At 41.5% G+C, this 18,568-nt stretch overlaps 1 protein-coding gene across 2 annotated transcripts in view; it reads right to left on the bottom strand.

The window, feature by feature from the left end:
• Positions 1-8,938, bottom strand: part of NOX4 (NADPH oxidase 4) — a 99,618-nt gene extending 90,680 nt beyond the window's left edge. For both annotated transcript variants that reach the window (XM_054269990.1, XM_054269991.1), the window contains exons 1-2: positions 8,882-8,938; positions 8,007-8,102 (exon numbers count right to left, since the gene is read on the bottom strand). In XM_054269990.1, coding sequence (XP_054125965.1) covers positions 8,007-8,102; positions 8,882-8,938 — 153 coding nt within the window. The remainder of the gene's footprint in view (positions 1-8,006; positions 8,103-8,881) is intronic.
• Between the last annotated feature and the right edge of the window lie 9,630 nt (positions 8,939-18,568).

Raw genomic sequence — 18,568 nt, 5'->3', positions numbered from 1 at the left:
TTTCAAAATTAAACTACGTAAAAAAATGAGCATGTTTTACTTTCTCCGACAAAAAAAAAATTAATCTGTGCACCATCTATTATATTCTTATCTTTGTTATCAAGAAGAAACAAAATTTACAGACTTATGTTTGTGTCACAGAAATGGATGAATACATAAGCTAGTAAAAACAAAGAGAATAACTGCATTTCAGATATCTTGCAAGATCTGAAGCACAACAGCATGAAAGGGTTTCTAAACACCAGTACCATAAAGCATTACAACTTCCTGCCCTCCCAGTTAGCAACATCCATGTACCTCACCTGCTCTGCAGCACACCTGGGCACAGCACCAGGAAGCAAACAGAAGGTAAAGATGTTCAATCTACCTGAAGAACAAAGCTCTGCACCTAAATCCTTTTTCTCTTCCAGCTACTTTACATTATTTAGTTAGACCTGAGTGCTAGGGACCTCCTCACTAGACTCTACCAGCTCCCAGAGAACAGAGCAGTCACAACAGGACCCTCTCTCAAAAGCTGCCCATGAGAAGTAGGAGCAATTACCCCACAAAATGTGTTCTACCTTGTTCTCTGCCACGTAAATGTGGGATTTCCAGAAAAAAAATCCCAGGAACAGATCATCTCCAACCTACTGAATGATAAGAAATAAGACTAAAATGAGCCATGTCACTTAGTTCTTTCCCACTCTCCAGATGTCCTCCAGTATTTCTTCCAACGTACTGTTAGTCCTCTTTTTACTTACGTAAAACCTTCAATTTTATCTGTTGCTTCACTCCCTGATCACTTGCACAATGAGATTTTTTTTCCTGCTACTCCTTCCTCATAAGCCATGTTCTTCAGACCTTAGGCCATCCTCTCCTCCCCACTCTAGACTCTCCCAACTGGAAATAACCCTTGAACAGACTGGACTTAATGAAAAGAAAAATGTCTCCATAATGCACTGTTTGCATATACAACACTGTCTCTATTTTATTTAAATCCTCTAAAGTGAAGCTAAAAATGAGCTATACACCTCATTGAAGCAATAACTTCAGAAACATGGTCATTAAAACATATAGGAACTTTTATTGGGGCTTACTGATCTGCTACAGTAGTGCAGTGATTAAATGGGTATGACTTGAAAAACTCAAGAATTATGTTAGAAATAATGTAATGCAAACTTCAGAAGCAAACTGAATCATTTTTCTAGCTGTTGATTAATACACAAAATCTGAAAAAGTAGCAATACCATTAATGAGCAGTCTGAAAATTTTAATAACTTCTGTTGTATGGCCTACATGATACATCACTACTTTCCCAAGAATTTACGTTGTCTTTTAGTTTAAATATAAACCAGGCATGACATCAATTATCCAAGACTTTCTTTACCAAGCACGACAATTTTTCTAACAAAGCTTTAACAAAATAATAGTTTGGTCTAGAAGAGAATCAATCCCACACCGAATAGTGTTAAATAAATGAAATAACTCCTGTGAGAGTTCAAGAAGCATTTGGACAACACTCTCAGGCACATGGTGTGATTCTTTGGATGTCCTGCTCAGGGCCAGGAGTTGGACTAATGGGTCCCTTCCAGCTCAGCATAGTCTGGGATTATAAGTAAAGTGCCAAACAATTTAACAAGTATGAATCACAAATGATGTGCAGAAAAAGCTATCCTACTAACCCTCCTTTGTTTTTCTCCAGTATTTAATAAAGAACAAATATTCATTCATAATGCATTCACTATGGAAGAATGTCCTTACATTCATTATAATTCAATGCTATCAACACCTGTACATACAAGAAAAAAAAAGAAAAGAAAATAAGAAAAGAGAGACCAGCAAGCAACTTCTTACAGCATTTTCAAAGAAGTATGATTCAAATATTAAAATATTGTTACCAATGGTTCATGTAAGGTTTTATTCTGAAGAAATAAAGTTCAGCAATATTTCCTGCAACAAGCCCATGACTGATTTGCAAACAATGGGACATACATTTAGAAATTCTTAAAATCAAAATTCAGGCAAGAAGAAAAAGAGTTTAAGTTCGCTCTTGATATCTAGCCAAAAGCTAAAAATATTACCATGAAACTAATTCTTTCCAAATGGTTTCCAAGAGATCTCTTTCTTAACTTCCTTTGCATTGCCTGGGAGGCATAGTAACAAATTAACACAGTACATTGTTGGACTTTTAAACAATAGTAGAATAAAGGATGATTTTTGCTCCAAGGCAACTCACTGGGTCTAGAAGGGAATATATACCCTTATTAAGTAGTTAAGAAATGAGAAAAACATAATCCTATTTTCTTCCTGAAGTTTTTACTGTCTTAAAAAAAAATGTTATTGCATGTTACTAGCATGTGAAATTTCTGCAGGACCAAAAATAAAAAAAAAAAAACCACACACAAAATCTCTGGTATACTGATATCTGATTTCATGGAGGGGCAAAGAATCATAAAGAAACTAAAGGATTACTCCAATTTACAGACTAAATCTGTGGCAAAAATAGTAGGGAACTGGACCATCCACAAACTCAAATCCTAAAACTAGGTTAGATTTTTCCTCCAGACAAGCATAAAGGAATTGCCACCTTCTCCAAAGCAGCATAAAAGAGCTCCAGAATGTAAATTCTCTAGTTATCCCTGTCTGATGTATAGTCCACAGAAATCCAGATGGACTCCTGGCTGCGCTCATACAACATACAAAGTAGGACAGAAAAGTGAAGAGTCAGTTCTCATTGTATCTTGCTGCCAGCAAGACTGAAAATGAGAAAATTAGCTTCCTCTGCTAGGAAAAGGAGCTTTCTCTGTTAGGCAAATGATTTCAATATTAGATTGAGGGCTGAAGTACCTTACTGTGTACCCCAAAATTCCCCAAAGTTCATAATTTATAAATACAGAGATTTATGTTACCTGCAACTGCCATGAACAGAAATCTGATATTTTATACACAGTTGTAAAATTAAGATTTCAACAATATTGTCCTATCTCACCTTTTAAGTCAATCTTTTATCAAAAAAATGTTACAATAATGCAAACTCTTCCACAGCTGAGAGTGATGTGATTCTGTTTCTCAAGACTTCACCACCTACAAGCAACCACCCTGAACAGGTCATGGTGCAGTAGAGACACCACACTAGATGCTGTCTCTTAGAGCCTTTCTTTGAAATGTTTCAATCTTCTTTGGTTCAGGGCACCCTGAAAGGTTCTGGCAAGACTCACAAGCCACATGTTGCTCTGTAGACACAGGTGACAGACCACCTCCCCAGATCAGTACTAGCGCAGATAAAGTTGGTAATTTTCCTAGGTGGAACAAACTGTGCTGCACAACATGACTCCTTTCGACCCAGCTTCCTTTTCTTCATAGAGTACTCCTTCTCTTGAGTAACAGAGCACTGATAACCTAAGATGAAGGACAGTACTGAACTGTATGTACAGCAATTATTCCCCTTACGCCTGTCAAATCTGGCTGGAGATCTAGCAATAGAAACATGAAGCAACAGAAAAGAAGGAAAATGTGAGTGTAGGGGAAACCTACCTACTAGAACATGTGAAAACATCTACGAAAGTTTGACTTAGTTTTGCTCCTGAAGAACATTTCAAAGAAGGACTCTGTAAATCCCAATCTCATGTACTGCAACTCTTTAAAAATTATTTTAAGTGATGTAATATTTTTAAATATGTATGGGGTACCTTCCCTGCACTGCTGTGAATCAGTAGTCTCCCTGTTCACTTGTAACTCATCACACAGGCATTCTTTGAAGGTTTTCCATCTCTTCTTGTCTACAAGTTTAGGTCATGTTTTTATAAGCAGTGCCTTTGTGTAGGATGTACTCCTTCTTCTGCTTAAATCAGTCATTCAAACTGAAGAAAACAACTAACTTTATCGTGAGTGCAGTAAGAGCTTCCAAATTCTCTGATAATCTCCAAGCAAAGGATCAAGATACACAACTCTCCTCAATACCAAAATGTGGGGGGTAAGCAGATTCCAGTGTGGTTGCACAACGACCAATGAAAGTGGAATTTGGTCTCAATTAGTGAAATCTCTGTCGTTACGATAAACTAGCAAGGAGAGACATAAAAGTTACTGGAACATATTCCAAGCAGTGAATAAAGGTGACAAATGTTATCCACAATACTGCACAATAAAAAGGCAGCAAATGTACAGATAAAAAAGCGAGGCAGCACTTTTCAGCCCCATTTTCAGTTATTCAGTCTTTTCCCAAAGAGATCCTTCTGACAATGCATTTTCTTCACTTTGGTCTGAAACCCAGAAGCTTATCTCTTGCATTAACATTTGACTGCATTACAGCTATTTGAGCAGGGACAAGAGAGGGAATGGGGAAAGAGAGACCCTTCATGCCATGACAAAACGAGCTCAAAGCTCTTTCTGCTCACAGGGAACTCAAGCAACAGGAAACAAGCATTTCATTCAATACTGTTAAAGCGAGACTTGAGTTCTATAAGGCCAGCACCAAATTTATGGCTGATTTTTTTCGACCAGGCACAATCAAACTTGTTAGACAAAAATACAGCCAAGCTAGACTAAAGAGAGAAATTCTGAAGTCTGTGAAGAAATCAATCTGGACAATTTCACTGACTAAGTGGACCAAAATCTCCAACAATAAAGATTTTGGAGTCAAGTAATTTAAGACTCTCCCCTTCTGTAACTTATGCCTACTAGACATTATAGCATCTATCATGAACACAAAGATGAGAATATTTCCTTCCTCTCTGCCAAACTCTTTTATAAGAAATTCATGTCTGTTGGGGATTTGTTCATGGGCTTCTCTTCCTTAAGCAATGTAAGACCACAAGTCAACACCTATGAAATCATTAAAAAATTAGGTTCTTTATCTGAAATTTATCTGAAAATCGGTGTTTTCAAACCAGTGTGAATGAATGCATTCATACAGTAAGACTATGACCTGCAGTGTTCCAAGGAATTCAGTATTCAAAGAGATGGTTCATCAAAGCAAAAGTACTGGAAAGGGATTTACATCCACTAGGTTCCAGTGAACTTTCACTGCAAGTATTATGTAATCACAGAATTATTCTGGTTGGAAGGGACCTCAGGATGTCTCTGCTCAAACCTCCTGTTCTAAGCATGTTCAACACTAAACTCAGATTAAGTTTCCTCAGGGTTTTTTGCCCAATTAGGTTTTGAAAACTCCCAGGGATAGAGATTGCACAGTGAAGACTTCATGATTTCATCAACAGAAGTCAAACTGAGCAAAGCAGAGATGTTTGACACAAAATAACACTAAGTTTCCTGGTACATAAAGATTGATCAACTTCCTCCTACCATGTTACTGCCTTCTACTTATCTGCTCTCTTGGCACTTCCACCACGCTCTTGATGCCTTTTCACATGTGTAGAATTCAGGAAGATTGTTATTGAAAGAATGAGTGAGAGTTAAGTACCTAAAAAATTTGAAATCCTGTCCTAAAGTATCTTGTTCAACATCACAGAAAAGGTAATTGGAAAAGAATAAACCTGAGCCTTATTCTTCAGTAGACAGCTGAAGGGAAGTAAATCAATTCAGGGACCACTGAACAAAAGACCAACACCAATCTTTCTCTTCCTTCACCTCAGAGATGGCATAAAAATATGGCACAGTTGAATATACCCAGAATATTCAGTCCAAGATCTCATTTCATATCACACTCTGATTTCCTCCAGCAACTCTTCTTGTTCTCTGTTACTTGGTAAACAACAAAATGACCTGTGGTAAATTTTTCCATGCTGCAAGTGCAGTTGTTCTTAAGGCGATTATAGCCTATTGTAGCATACTAAGAAAGAAAAAAAGCCAACTCCTTAGGAAACCTCACTGAAAAAAACAGTAGCTTTTTTAATTCAAAAAGTGCCACTCCTTTTGGGCAACTTTGTTAGCTCTCTGGAAAAAGGAACCAGTTGTCATGGAAGTATCCATTAAAGAGTTCAATCTGTTCACACAAAAAATATCAACTGTTGAATTAAAAATGAAGAATTTAATTTAAATCTCAAAATCTTCAGACACCAAGAAATGGCACAGAGGCTCTGCAAACCACTTACACAGGCATAGAACAGAGAGGATACTGGTTATACAGATGGGCCATGGGTCAGTGACTATATAAACCAATAGAGAAAAAGAAGAGGGGTAAAAATCCCTGTGCAGCTGTAGTGTTGCTTATGCCATCTCCTGAAGAAACCAAATTGGGTTCAGTTTTCCCAGCCCTTGCAAAACAATCTCTATGATTAATACACATACACGGATATAATGAAGAGAAGGGAAAAAGCTTAATTCACAGAATTACTCGGTTGGAAGAGACCTTAAAGATCATCGAGTCCAACACAAATTTTAGGGTCCAAACCCTAACTTTGAAGATATTTAGATGAGCTGGAAAAAGTGAATTGCAAGTACATTTTACAGTCTTTAGTATTTTCAAAATGTTAAAATTAGTTTTATAACTTTGATGAAAAGTATCTTTTAGGCTTAGCTCTTCATTTTTAACCTTAATTTAGAAGTCCCTAAATTCTGTACTACTTTTTCCCACAGTGGCAGACACAATTATACAAACTTAAAAGGATGACCTCCTAGTCCTCATCTCCTGACCAATCTGTTGTCTGAGTCACCTCCCAGGTTCTGAACACACATGAGGTTATTTTGCAAGTGTCTTCCACTTTAAAGTATAAGAAAACCAAAAAAAATCCCAACCAGATGATGAGCTGGTATGAGGCATATGAATAATCTGAATTGAGAGAAACTTGCTGATTGATACCAGATGAAAACCCAGTCCAACATGCTACCCAAAAACATTTGCTTTACAAACAACCCATTTGCTCCACCAGGAACAAACACAGCTTTCAAATGGATACACTGGGATGCAAAGCCACTAGAAACCAAGGTGAAATTAAACACATTTTCATGCTTTTTCTGTCAAGAAGGTCACCACCATGAAGGGTTTAATTACTGTCATTCCCTTCTTTTTTGCACTATCTTTGCTGAGATTCACTCTTGAACATATCTGAATCAACCATAAGAAGGAAAAAAAAAGGAGAAAAATGTATAAACTCAACTTATTTCCAAGCAAGATCACAAAACTTTATGGTACTGACTAGTTATGAAAATATCAGCCACGTGAAACTATATACCCTGGATTTACTGAAAATAAACCCCAGAGGCTCTACAGCAGATTAGGATGTGTATCATCTATGTTTAATCCCATGTCAACTTTGTATTGAAATGCATTCCTGAGTATGACATAGTGTTACAAAGCATCATGTTATTCAGACACTTTTTCCCGGATTGTCAAATTCTGAGCAACCCATGGGCATTTTCCAGAAAGATGTTAACCCTTACTTTATGCCTTTTTAGACATAAGGTTTTTTTGAAATTACTACAATGGGTAATTTCCCAAGGCAGGCTGGTCTGCAAAGTATCTTTTTGTGTTCATCTGCTTTTTTGTGTTCATCTGCCCTTGCTAAATCAAAACATCTGAATCTTCATTAAACCACCCAGAATCAAAGAACTTACTATTAGAAAACAAAAGTGAAGTTACACGCATTACAGTGAATTCACACAGAACAGAGGATCCATGAGAATGACAAAGGCTGAAAAGAACTAAGACTTATTAAAAGAAGTCACTCAGCAAGCATGTATATTACAATAACTGGATTGGAAAGAATTTGCCAACAAGAGTCCATAGCTTGCTAAATGCGCTGATGACGAAAAGTGGAGCTCCAGTCATTTGTTGAGCATATCTGTGTTCCTGTGAGCTTGTCTGCTGCTGGGAACACCGGGAGGGTAGAGAAGAGGGAAAAGAATAGCAGTCCCACTCTTGACTGGCTCTTTTTCTTCTTAACAGTGTTCACTTTCTACTCCTAAACAACTGTCAGAAGTATCCCAGTAAATTCTTACCTGATCTTTCCCCACTTTGAAAAGTTAACAGGTAGTTTGTGTCATTTTTGATTAGCAAATTCATTCTGCCCCTTATCCCATCCTCGAACATCCCAATTTTCAGGGCAAAAAGTAATGTCCAGGTCACTCACCCCTAACATCTGATGCAAATAATAATACTGTAGCCCTTGATTATAAAGCAGGAAGGTTTTCCCGAAGAGCCATACATTGAGGGAGAGCCAGAAAAACTGAAATGAAACAGAAACAAGAGATTGTAAATGAAAGTTACGAGTGCAAACTTCTCAGTGTTCATTTCATTTCATTCATAAAACTCATAGGTAGGTCTGTAGCTTCATAAACATACATAAATGGAATGGAAAAGCAAACTTCATGCACATATTATGCTTTAAAGTATTAAAAGGAAGTGCCCCTATGTGGGAAATTTTCACTTTCATTGAACTTCACGAAACTTTTTGTGTCTTACAACCGAGAGCTGGCAAAGCACTCCCATACAAGACACTATCCCAAATCTTTAGCTGGACGTTGCATTTAAGAGGCTCAAAGAATAAAAAAAACAACAAAGAGACAAAGGCAGGTAAAGAACTTGACCTCCAAGAAGCTGCACCTTCTCCCCCAAACTTTCCCAAACCGAGCCTAACAAAGAGCAAGCACACGCACAGCGTGTGCCAGCCGGGCAGGGCACGGAGGCGGGCACTGTCCCGGGCCATGGCACCCTCCTGCATCCATTCCTGCCAGCCGCGCACCGGGACGCGCTCGGAGCACATCCCGCCCACTCGTCCGAGCCGGGGCACCCGCACGGCGTCCTGTCCCGCACGCTGGGAGCCCTGCCCCGCACGGCGGCACCCCTGCCCCGCACGCCGGGACGCGGTGCCCCTCACGGCAGGACGCGGTGCCCCGGCTTCCCGACTCTCGGGGCAGCCCCCGCCGCCTGCCAGCACCCACCGGCCCCTCCTGAGCCTCCCCGCGGGTCAGCCCCTCTGAGGGGAGCCCCCGGGGCCGCCCCTACCAGGAAGAGGTGCTTGCTCCCCTCGTTGGCCAGCCAGCTCCTCCAGGACAGCGCCATGGTGCGGGACGCCCGCGGGGCAGGACGGAGGGTGGGGGGCGCCGGGCGAGCCCTCCTTTTCAGCCGGGCCGAGCCGCCCTCCCCTCTCCCCACCCCTCACCCCCCGCCCTGGCTTCCGGCCGCCGGGGCGTAGCGCTCCGGCCCCGCCGCGCCGCCGGCCGGGCTCCGGCTCCGTGCCGCCGGCGCTGCCCCTTTGTCCGCGGCCCAGCGCCCCGGGAGCCGCAGCGCAGCCGCCCGGCACGGAGCGGGGCTCTCCGGAGGGCACCCTGCCCTGCCCTGCCCTGCTCCGCCGCGCTGCGGTGCCATGCGGCCCCTTCCTCGCGTCCCCCACCTTGGGAAGAGCGTTTCCCCGCGGAGAATCCCGTCCGTGGGGATCCCACTTGCCCGACCTCCCCACCATCCCCGGCCGGGCTGAAGTGTGATCCAGAAAGCAGGAGGGAGCGGGGGAGCAGCCGTGCATGCAACTGCTCTGCAGTTCGCGTGAAACAAAGAGGCTGTCCAAGAAACTACTGTTCGGGCAGCACGTGAGGCCCTCGAACGCCGGGAAGGGACAGGATGTGTTATTGATTTGAAGTCTGATCCTGCCCCATCAGGTGTCCCTGGAGGACATTGGAAGAGGCCGCCTCCTGTGTGCCGGCACAGCGGGCGTGCAGTCGAACAGCAGCCAAGAAAAAGGGACTATGGGCAATTCCACGTTCAGTGTCCAGAGTCTGGGTTGCTGTGCTTTGCTGGCAGTCTGCTTTTACTGGTGGCCTTCGTGTTTAGTTTGGGTTTGGGGAGGGTGGGGTTTGAAGGAAAGTTGCACCGGATACTGATTTTTATATTAAGAAAAATCTTTTGAAAACAATGCTTGTTGCTAGCAGCTTTCCAACAGGACAGCCTTGTGAGACAGCAGAACAGTTCCACCAGGCGTTGTGGTGCACAGGCTGCTCCTTGAGATAGCAGTGGCAGCTGACAGCAGAGTAAGGATGGTGTTCTGGGAGATGCCAAGTCCGAGGAGCAGTGCTGAATAGTCTCGTCCAGTCCAGTTTGAGCTGGCTGCCTTTCTCTTATTATCTGGCAAGTTGCCATTTTTTGAGTTCCTTATGAGCCACACACGGAAGATCCAGAAGAATGGAAGAGGGCAAAGTGCCATCTTTCTGCAGTTTGTATCAAGGTGGAGGGCATGTCTGACCCCTGTGTGGTCCTGGGAATAAAGAGTACAAGTCAGGCATGGCACCTTTGAAACTCAGTTGAGAGTGTTTTTGCTGCAGCAGGAGCTCTGTCTCAACAAGTGGCAGGATTTCTGTAGCTGTATGAAGTTTTAGGTGAAGTTCTGAAGTAGCAGGGTTACATCCATTTTATATCATCTAATGACACTAAAAGGAGAACTAGTGAAAGGAAAAAATACATATTTTGAATTTAAGACTCAACAGAACCATAGTTTGATGCCAAAGCAGCCCTAACAGCAGAAGAAATAGCACAGTTTATTTATCTTTTTTGCTATTTCCATTCACTTTTTTGCTTCTGTTGTAATGCTTAGGAAAATGGAAACTGCTTACAGAGAAGCAGATGATGAATCTTCTCTGGACAAGCATGTCAAAGATGGGATGGCACAAAATAAAACTTGAAGGATATGTCAGGCCTAACAACATGGGGCTTTGGCTGAAACAGAAGCCGAGGAGACAAAAACAAAACCAAAATAATTTGTCCATGCTATATTTGCACATTAGAAATGGCTCTGAAAAATCAGCTTATGCAGGATCTGCCTGCCCACTCACTTGAAGCTGATGACTCATGAGGCAGCACTTCACTGCCTACTTACAAAGTGCCATAAGGCATGTGGAGCACATGACTCATGCTCGTCCACATTGGATCCTACATCATATCTAGGTACAGAGCAAGGAATGTGTTTTTGTAGAAAACACCCCTATTTTCCTTCTCCCTGGAAACAGCCAAGGCCTTTGAATCATTAGCCCAACAAGAGTCTGGCAAAGACCAGTGCCACACTAATACATGTACATTCTTCCTCCACAGAAAAGGCTGAGTTCATTTTCAGTTTTAAGCCATCCCAGATGTATATGAGTGTGTATTTTAAACTTAAGAGCACTCAGAAATGACCGCAGACACTAGTTATAATCCAAATAATTAGAAAAGTTATACTATGACTCTCAAACCATTTGAGCTCATCTCTGCTTTGTGGGCATTCATCCTCTGATTATGATGGTCTCTGTGCTTTGTCCTACCAACTGGACAGAGCAGTGCCAAGGTAGGCAGCCCTCTGTACTGAGTTTGTGTGGCCAGGTGTTGGTAGGGAGGAGGCCTACAGGGGTGTCTTCTGTGAGAAGCTGCTGGAAGCTTCCTTTATGTCCCATGAGGCTACAAGACAGATGTGCCACTGGCCAAGGCTAGGCCAGTCAGAAATGGATGTAACGACTCTGTGATAACATATTGAGGAAGAAGAAAAAAAAAGTTATTGTGCAGATGTAACTGGGGCCAGAGAGGAGCAGGGTGAGAATATGTGAGTGGAGCAGCCCTGCAGCCCCCAAAGTCAGAATGAGGGGCAGGAGGTGCTCCAGGTGCCAGAGCTGGGATTCCCCTGCAGCCCCTGGTGCAGGTCGTGGTGAGGCAGCTGTACCCCTGCAGCCCATGGAGGACCACAGGGATGCAGAGATCCACCTGGAGCCCAGGGAGGAGACCCATGCTGGAGCAGGTGGAAGCCAGAGAAGAGGCTGTGAACCCATGGAAGAGCCATAGTAGAGCAGGCTTCTGGCAGGGAGAGAGGCATACCCATGGAGAGAGGTGCCCGTTCTGGAGCAGGTTTCCTGGTAGGGCTGGTGACTTCATGGGGGACCCGTGCTGGAGCAGCCTGTCCTTGAAGGAGTGCACGACAAGAAAGAGTGACCACATTGTAGCAGTTTGTGGAGAACTGCTCTTGGATGGTTGCTTCTCATTGGAAAAGTTCATGGAGAACTGTCTGCCATGGGAGGGACCCCATGCTGGAGCAGGTGAAGGACTCCTCTCCCTGAGCAGAGACATAATGACCATAACCTCCTTTCGCCATCTCCCTGCACCACTGGAGATAAAGCTGGGAAGGAGGGAGGGATGAGAGGAAGATATTTTTAAAATCTTGTTTTACTTTTCATTGTCCTACTCTGATTTTGTTAGTAATAAATTCATTTAATCACCCCTATTCCAGTCTGTTTTGCCTATGGCAGTATTTAGTTAGTGATCTCTCCCAGTCCTTATCTCTACCCATGAACCCTTTGTTTTATTTTCTCTCCCCTGTCCAGCTGCAGAGAGGAATGATAGAGAGGCTTTGGTGGGTGCCTGGGGTCCAGCCAAGGACCACCCACTGCACCATTCTAGAGACTGAACATACAGTGTCTCTGATAATGTTTCTTCTACTGCATCAGCCAAGTCAACTTCCAGGCCTAATTCCCATCAACATCCTCTACACTCAAATCTACTCTCCTGAAGTGTATTTGGGTACTTTATAACAAACACTTCACTGAATGTTGTAGTCAATGTTACAGACATGGCTTGTAAGTTTTCTTGTGCTGGAATTCTGCTTGTGTAACTGAGAGTCATCCAGAGTCAAATCACCTAAGCTCCCAGGTGTCTCCAGCTGTCAGCATGTCATGACCATCCTGCAAGTGCCTGCAGTGATGGCACGTGTTGTTATGAGCACAACACTCTGTTCTTCCGGTCTGGGGAGCGATCCAGGCACCTCATCTTCTGCTCTGTTGCAGTCTGGATTTAGGCAGACAGGCCCTAAATTCTACATGCATCCCTAAGGGCATTTGTCCCCTACACCTTCTCAGAATATTTACCCTTAGCGCTGAGAACATGGGAGGAGAAGAAAATGTTGGCACTGACTTTATTACAGAGAACAGGAAAAATGCAGCTTCTGCATAACAGCTGAGTGATTACAGTGTTTGCCCAGTAGTGGGAGAGCTGGATCTTTCTCAAAGAACTGAAGCCATTGCATTCACATCCTAGGAAAGTTTTCCAACCACTGCTTTTCACTGGGGTCAGAGAAGGAAACAATCCCCAAGTGAGCCACTGTGCTGCCAGGAACGCAAGAGAAGGAGGTCAGAGAGAAAATCAGAAAGCGACGCTGGCCAAGTGGCAACAGCACACTAAGGAAGAGAGAAGATCATCTAGGAAGACGAGACTTGGGATGCCAGTTCATTTATTTTTTCCATTGCAAAAAAAAATGCAGAACCAGTTTCAAAATTCAACATGTTTATGAGAAAACTGAAATCAGAAGAAAATCCAGAAATAGAAAGCTTTTCCCACAAATGAACTTGTGTTTCTTGGAAACTTTCTCTTTTAACTTAAGCCGCATGCTATTTACCTTTATAATTTTTCCTTTAACTCTAGCATTCAGTCACAACATAAGGGTAAAATAGCAATCAAAGTACATGTCACTGTGAGGATCTGTGCCATGTGAGTAATATCCTGTGCAATGGCATATGGCTTTTATGACAATACATGTTGTATCATTTCTTTCCCTTTTTGAAACTGGATCTTTACATTTACTGCATGCCATAAGATCAGCTTGCTTTCTAGTATGCTCCGAGATGGATTTGGAGGCCTCCCTGAGGTGAAATTCTTCTCCAGGTTTGGGCAGTAGCCAAGTTTATTAATTTCCATGAAGCTGAAGTGATTCATGGTAATGCATTATTTACTGCTGCTGTAGGGTGTAGGAGTATTAGGCATGGCCCAGGCCCACAATTTGCCTTATCAGAAAGGTAACATTTATGTCCAAAGGCTTCCAGTGAAAAATCAAACAACAACAGATGGAGTTCTGACCCTCAGTTCTTGTAGACATGGTAAAATGGGCAGCAAGGTGTGAGTCCTCTGATAGCATTTGCAGGCTGTGTTCTGCTTCCAGTGAACTCTCCTAAATAAAGCCATTCAGCCACTGCTCAGCTCCATTCTACAAATTCAACAATATTAGAGGAGGTCCTTCAGTATTTTGTTCTCAAATAACCTCCTCCACATTCCTGATTCAAAGAAAGATAGCACGAAGACTCCAACACACGGCAACATCATTCATCACAAAAGAATGCAAGCACATGGCACATGGGGAAAATGTGTATAATAAATACAGCTGGAGTGCATTCCATGACAATTTGAGAGAAATGTCAGTTATGTTTATTTTTCCAACTATTTGCAAAATTTTCTTGAGCACTTATTTCAAAATTGAACCACTGATCTACAGATCATTAACACACTGCACCTTGTTCCTTTTAAAAGCTTTTAGGTCTTGTCTACCTTCTACTGAATTTATGGGCCTTTCCCTTATTTTTTTTGGTGGGAACCAGGTCTGAGAATACTACAGGGATCAAAATGTATATTGCTTTTATTTTAGAGGCCATTAGAGTCCCTCAAGATGGTATTCCAGAGGTTTTCAGCCAATTATTCCTGTATTTGGCCAATCAACTCTATTTGGAATTTCTTTGAAAAAAATTCACCAAGCTGTTAACTTCAGCTCTTGAAGTGGGACCATCCATCCAATTCCTTATCCACCAAGTGGTCCGTCCATCCATCCAATCCATGTCTCCCCAGTTTAGAAACAAGGATGTTATGGGAGGCAGTGTCAAATGCTTTGTGCAAGTCCCGGCAGATGACATGAGTTGCTCTTCCCTTATGCACCAACGCTGTAACCCTGTCATAGAAGGCAAACAGATTTGTCAGGCAAAAGGTGTCCTTAGTCAAGGGCTGTCAGCAATCACCTCCTTGTTTTCCATGTACCTTAGCATAGTTTGCAGGGGGATCTGCTCCATGATCTTGATGGGAACAGAGATGCTGCTGACTGGCCTATAATTCCCTGTGTCTTCCTTTTTTCCCTTTATAAAAATGGGGATTATGTGTCCCCTCTTGCAGCCAGTGGGAACTTCACTGGCCCGCCACAACTTCTCAAATAGGATGGAAAGAGGCTTAGCCACTTCATTCACCAGTTGTCTCAGGATCTGTGGATGCATCTCACCCTGCCCTATGGACTTGTGCATCTTTATGTTCCTCAGGTGGTCTTGAACTTGATCTTTTCCTACAGTTAGGTGCGTCTGCATCCTCCCAGTCCCTGCCTTTGTCTTCCTTGATTTGGATGGTGTGTCTGGATCACCTGTTGGTGAAGACTATGGCAAAGTTACTGTGTTAGCCATTTTAACTACAGCACTGAACTGAATATTATTAATGCTTCCGACCATGAATAAAAGTTATTGGACAGAGCTGGTGTGGAAAAAAAAAAAGTCACTGAGCAATTGCATTAACACACTAACACTGAATATCAATCCCTTTTCAGTATTTAATAAAAAGGTGATAATCCCACAGAGACCACAGTTTTTGTGGAATCATTAATAGTCTTTGAACAATCCATAAACTAAGAAAAAAACTGGTCAAGAAAGGCTTCATATCAGCACAGTCATGACTCAGGTGGAAAGGGAGAACTGGTTAAAAGTGTGCAGCAGTAATTTCAGACAGGAAATAAAACATTTCTCATAGCTCACATCCCAAGGTGACGTAGTGCATGCTAACATTATGTCAGGGGGATCATTCAGTGCCAGGATACTAAAGTCAATGCCAAATAATCTGCAGTATCCAAGTTTCCCAGGGCATTCATCAAGAAAACATCAGTCTCAGTTGACTGGAAAAAAATTTAAACAATTATAGTACAAACTACAACTCTCATAGTTTACAGAGCATAGTTTACAGAAACTCTTAAAGTCTACAACACAATATCCAAAAACTTGCTTATGCAAACCTCATAAGTATCAACATTGAGTAAACACTCATACTTCCCCAACTCTTAGAAAAAACATTTTTCCTTGGAAGAGTCTAAATTTAAAAGCGTCAAGACTGCAGATCTGAGAGGCTAGCACGTTATTCTGCATTAGCTCTGCCAAACTGGTGTTTGCACTTTTACTACAAAGTTAGTGGAGCTGGAAAAAAGAAATCAGAAAGGCAAGGCAAAGGAGGGCATGAAGCTAACAAAGGATCTCTGAGAAATAAAGTTGACTTCTATCTATGATTACAATAAAAAGTAAAATCAGAAAAGCAGTTTTAACATAGCAAGATAAAGAGTGACCAAATTTTAGTCAGATATTCCAGATATTACAAATTCCTACCTGAGGGAGAGTTCATTCTTTGTCTATTCACAATGTCACACATCTCAATCCTCTATAATTAGGTTCCATGCACAACTTTATTTACTTTGGGATTACATTTGTCTTCGTAAAACCTGCTTGAATGAGTCCTGTAGATTAATTCTGTGGAAGTTCACTGCTGTCTGCACAGTTGAGAAAGAAATTCACATGGAGAGGCAAGGAATAGTTGCTCAGATGTATCTCTCCTAATTACTCTGCCTTTCAAATTTTCTTTTTGAAAGAGGCCTTTTGCTTTCCTTCAAGATGTGTCTTGCTGCCAGTGCAGGTAGGCAATCTGAAGTGTAGTACTTGCCATGGCCAGAGATACAAAATCTCTAAATGAAGGTGAAGGCCTGAAACAGCACCAGAAAAAAAAAAAAACAAACAAAAAACAAACAAACAAAAAACCAAAAACAACAAAACAAAACAAAACAAAACAAAAAACAACACAAAAACAAGCAAACAAAACAGGAAAAAAAAAAAGAAAACCAAAAGCAAACGATCCAACTAAAAAACCAATCCAAAAGCACATAAGCAAAGACTGGAACCTTTCATGATGATAGTACAGACTTCAGGCAAAAGAGTTGACTATGCCATACAGCTGCACTTGCTGGGCAGGTGAGGACTAATGCAGTTGCACTGAAAGAGCAAGATCTGCTTGGCTGGTAGAGAATTCCGGGATTCCGTCAGACAAAGCAGCTGTGCTTGGAGGTAAAAGTGTAAACACTAATGAGGCAAACCTCTCTACCAGCCTTTAAATAAAGGGGAACACCAGTGTGTGAATAAATATTTATACTTTGGTCATGGTTAAATTTAGTCCAGAAATTAGACAAGGTGCAGGAGTGTGCTGGAACAGCTTTCCAGTGAGAGTAGTGAAGAAAGAAAAAAGAACTTGTTAGGTGTTAGAGCTCTATTGTTTTATGAAAATGACTGTATATATCCCTCAGAGTAAGTGGATGACTAATAAATGATCCAGTTTCAGAAAAGGCCTTCAACTACAAACACATCTTCCAGAAGTCACCACAATGATCACAATGATTCACTATTCCTTCCAGTTTCAGTAGCAGGTTTTTGGGTTGGAATTGCTAATTTAATTCTGATGTTTTATTTTTTATTCAATATTGAAAACAATATTTCTCTTCTTTCTTTATATTAAAATTCTCATGAAATTTCTTGAGAATGTGCTTCTTATTTTCTGAACTAATGGCCTTACACCAGAGTTCAACTATCTTTGTAAAAGCAATACTTAATTTTCCTGCATGGTAATTATTTGCACTGCAAATTCAACTCATATTTCTTGCTCAGTATGACCGACAAAGGCAATCTCATAATGTCAGAGGATCTCCACCCCTTGCTCAGTTTCATGAAGCCCAGTGCCATATGGAAATTTCAGGGGATCATGTTGCATTTAGTGCTAAGACAAGGTAAACAGTATCAGGAAAGACAGTTTAGAGAAGAAAGATTGCGAATATTATGGAGAAGATTATAGGGGATAGACTCAAATATGCTGTTTTATTCAATTAGGCTCTCATCCAATAAAGGTCTTAGGCACACATTTAACTTAAAAAAAAAAAAAAGCAAACCAGAAAAAACCCCAAAACAAGCACAGTTATATCCAGTCTAATTTTGCCTACAGTTAAGTAAAGGGATTTCTTTTCTCAGTGAGGGCTTTCAGCACATATGTAACCTCTCTGTTGAACCAAAGTCTTGCACAGGAGTTAATGGGAAGCAACATTGCTGAGGTGCATGGAATTATGTCAGTTAGGCTGGGAACATAATGTGGCTTGTATTTCTCCTTGTTCTCAGTATTCTGAGTAACAGAGCCAGTTCTATTAGAGAAAGCCATTATGAAAAACCTTGACACAAAATGCTGCTGGCTTGAGAACCTTTGTGAGTGTCCTGGAGTGACTCCCAAATTTGCCTTAAACTGGGACAATGTTAAATGCATTTCAAGTTTAATAACACATTTAAGAGTTATTGAATATCTTGAGGCTTATTGAATATCTTGAGGCTTATGATTTGCTCTTGATACTTTTTTTTTTGTCAGAATGTGCCTTTCCTTTGAAAAGTATCTAGGTAGGAAACTGGGACAAGTTTTAACTTACCTTTTCTGTGCTTTTGTACTAGACAGTCTTCTGGGAGAAGCTGAAAGTCTCCTCACTGTATAACAGGTCTTTCTTATACTAGAGTTAATGTTCCTTATTCCTCTGGAGTCACAAGCACCATGCAAACCCTTGCAAATTAATGAAACATTGTTTCTGGTGAGGCTACCTGAACTGATCCTACCAACAAGCTAATGAAAGGTGGGTCTGGAGTTTGTGTGAGACCAATTCCGCAACGGGGAAATTAAAATTCTTGTATGGTAGTTGCACCCTCTGCTATGCAGAATAGCCTATTTCCATAACCATTTAGTATCACCCCAACCCTTTATATGACAGCACTGTTGTCTTTTCCCTTGTTTATGTGGTGCCCCTGAAATCTTTGCTGCAGTCACCTT

Source organism: Melozone crissalis, unplaced genomic scaffold, assembly GCF_028551555.1.
Source record: "Melozone crissalis strain CALT ecotype California unplaced genomic scaffold, PUWL_Pcris_2 ptg000008l_1, whole genome shotgun sequence".
Lineage (NCBI taxonomy): Eukaryota > Metazoa > Chordata > Aves > Passeriformes > Passerellidae > Melozone > Melozone crissalis.
The sequence above is the reverse complement of the archived record's forward strand: the minus strand, read 5'-3'. Positions and strand labels throughout refer to the sequence as shown.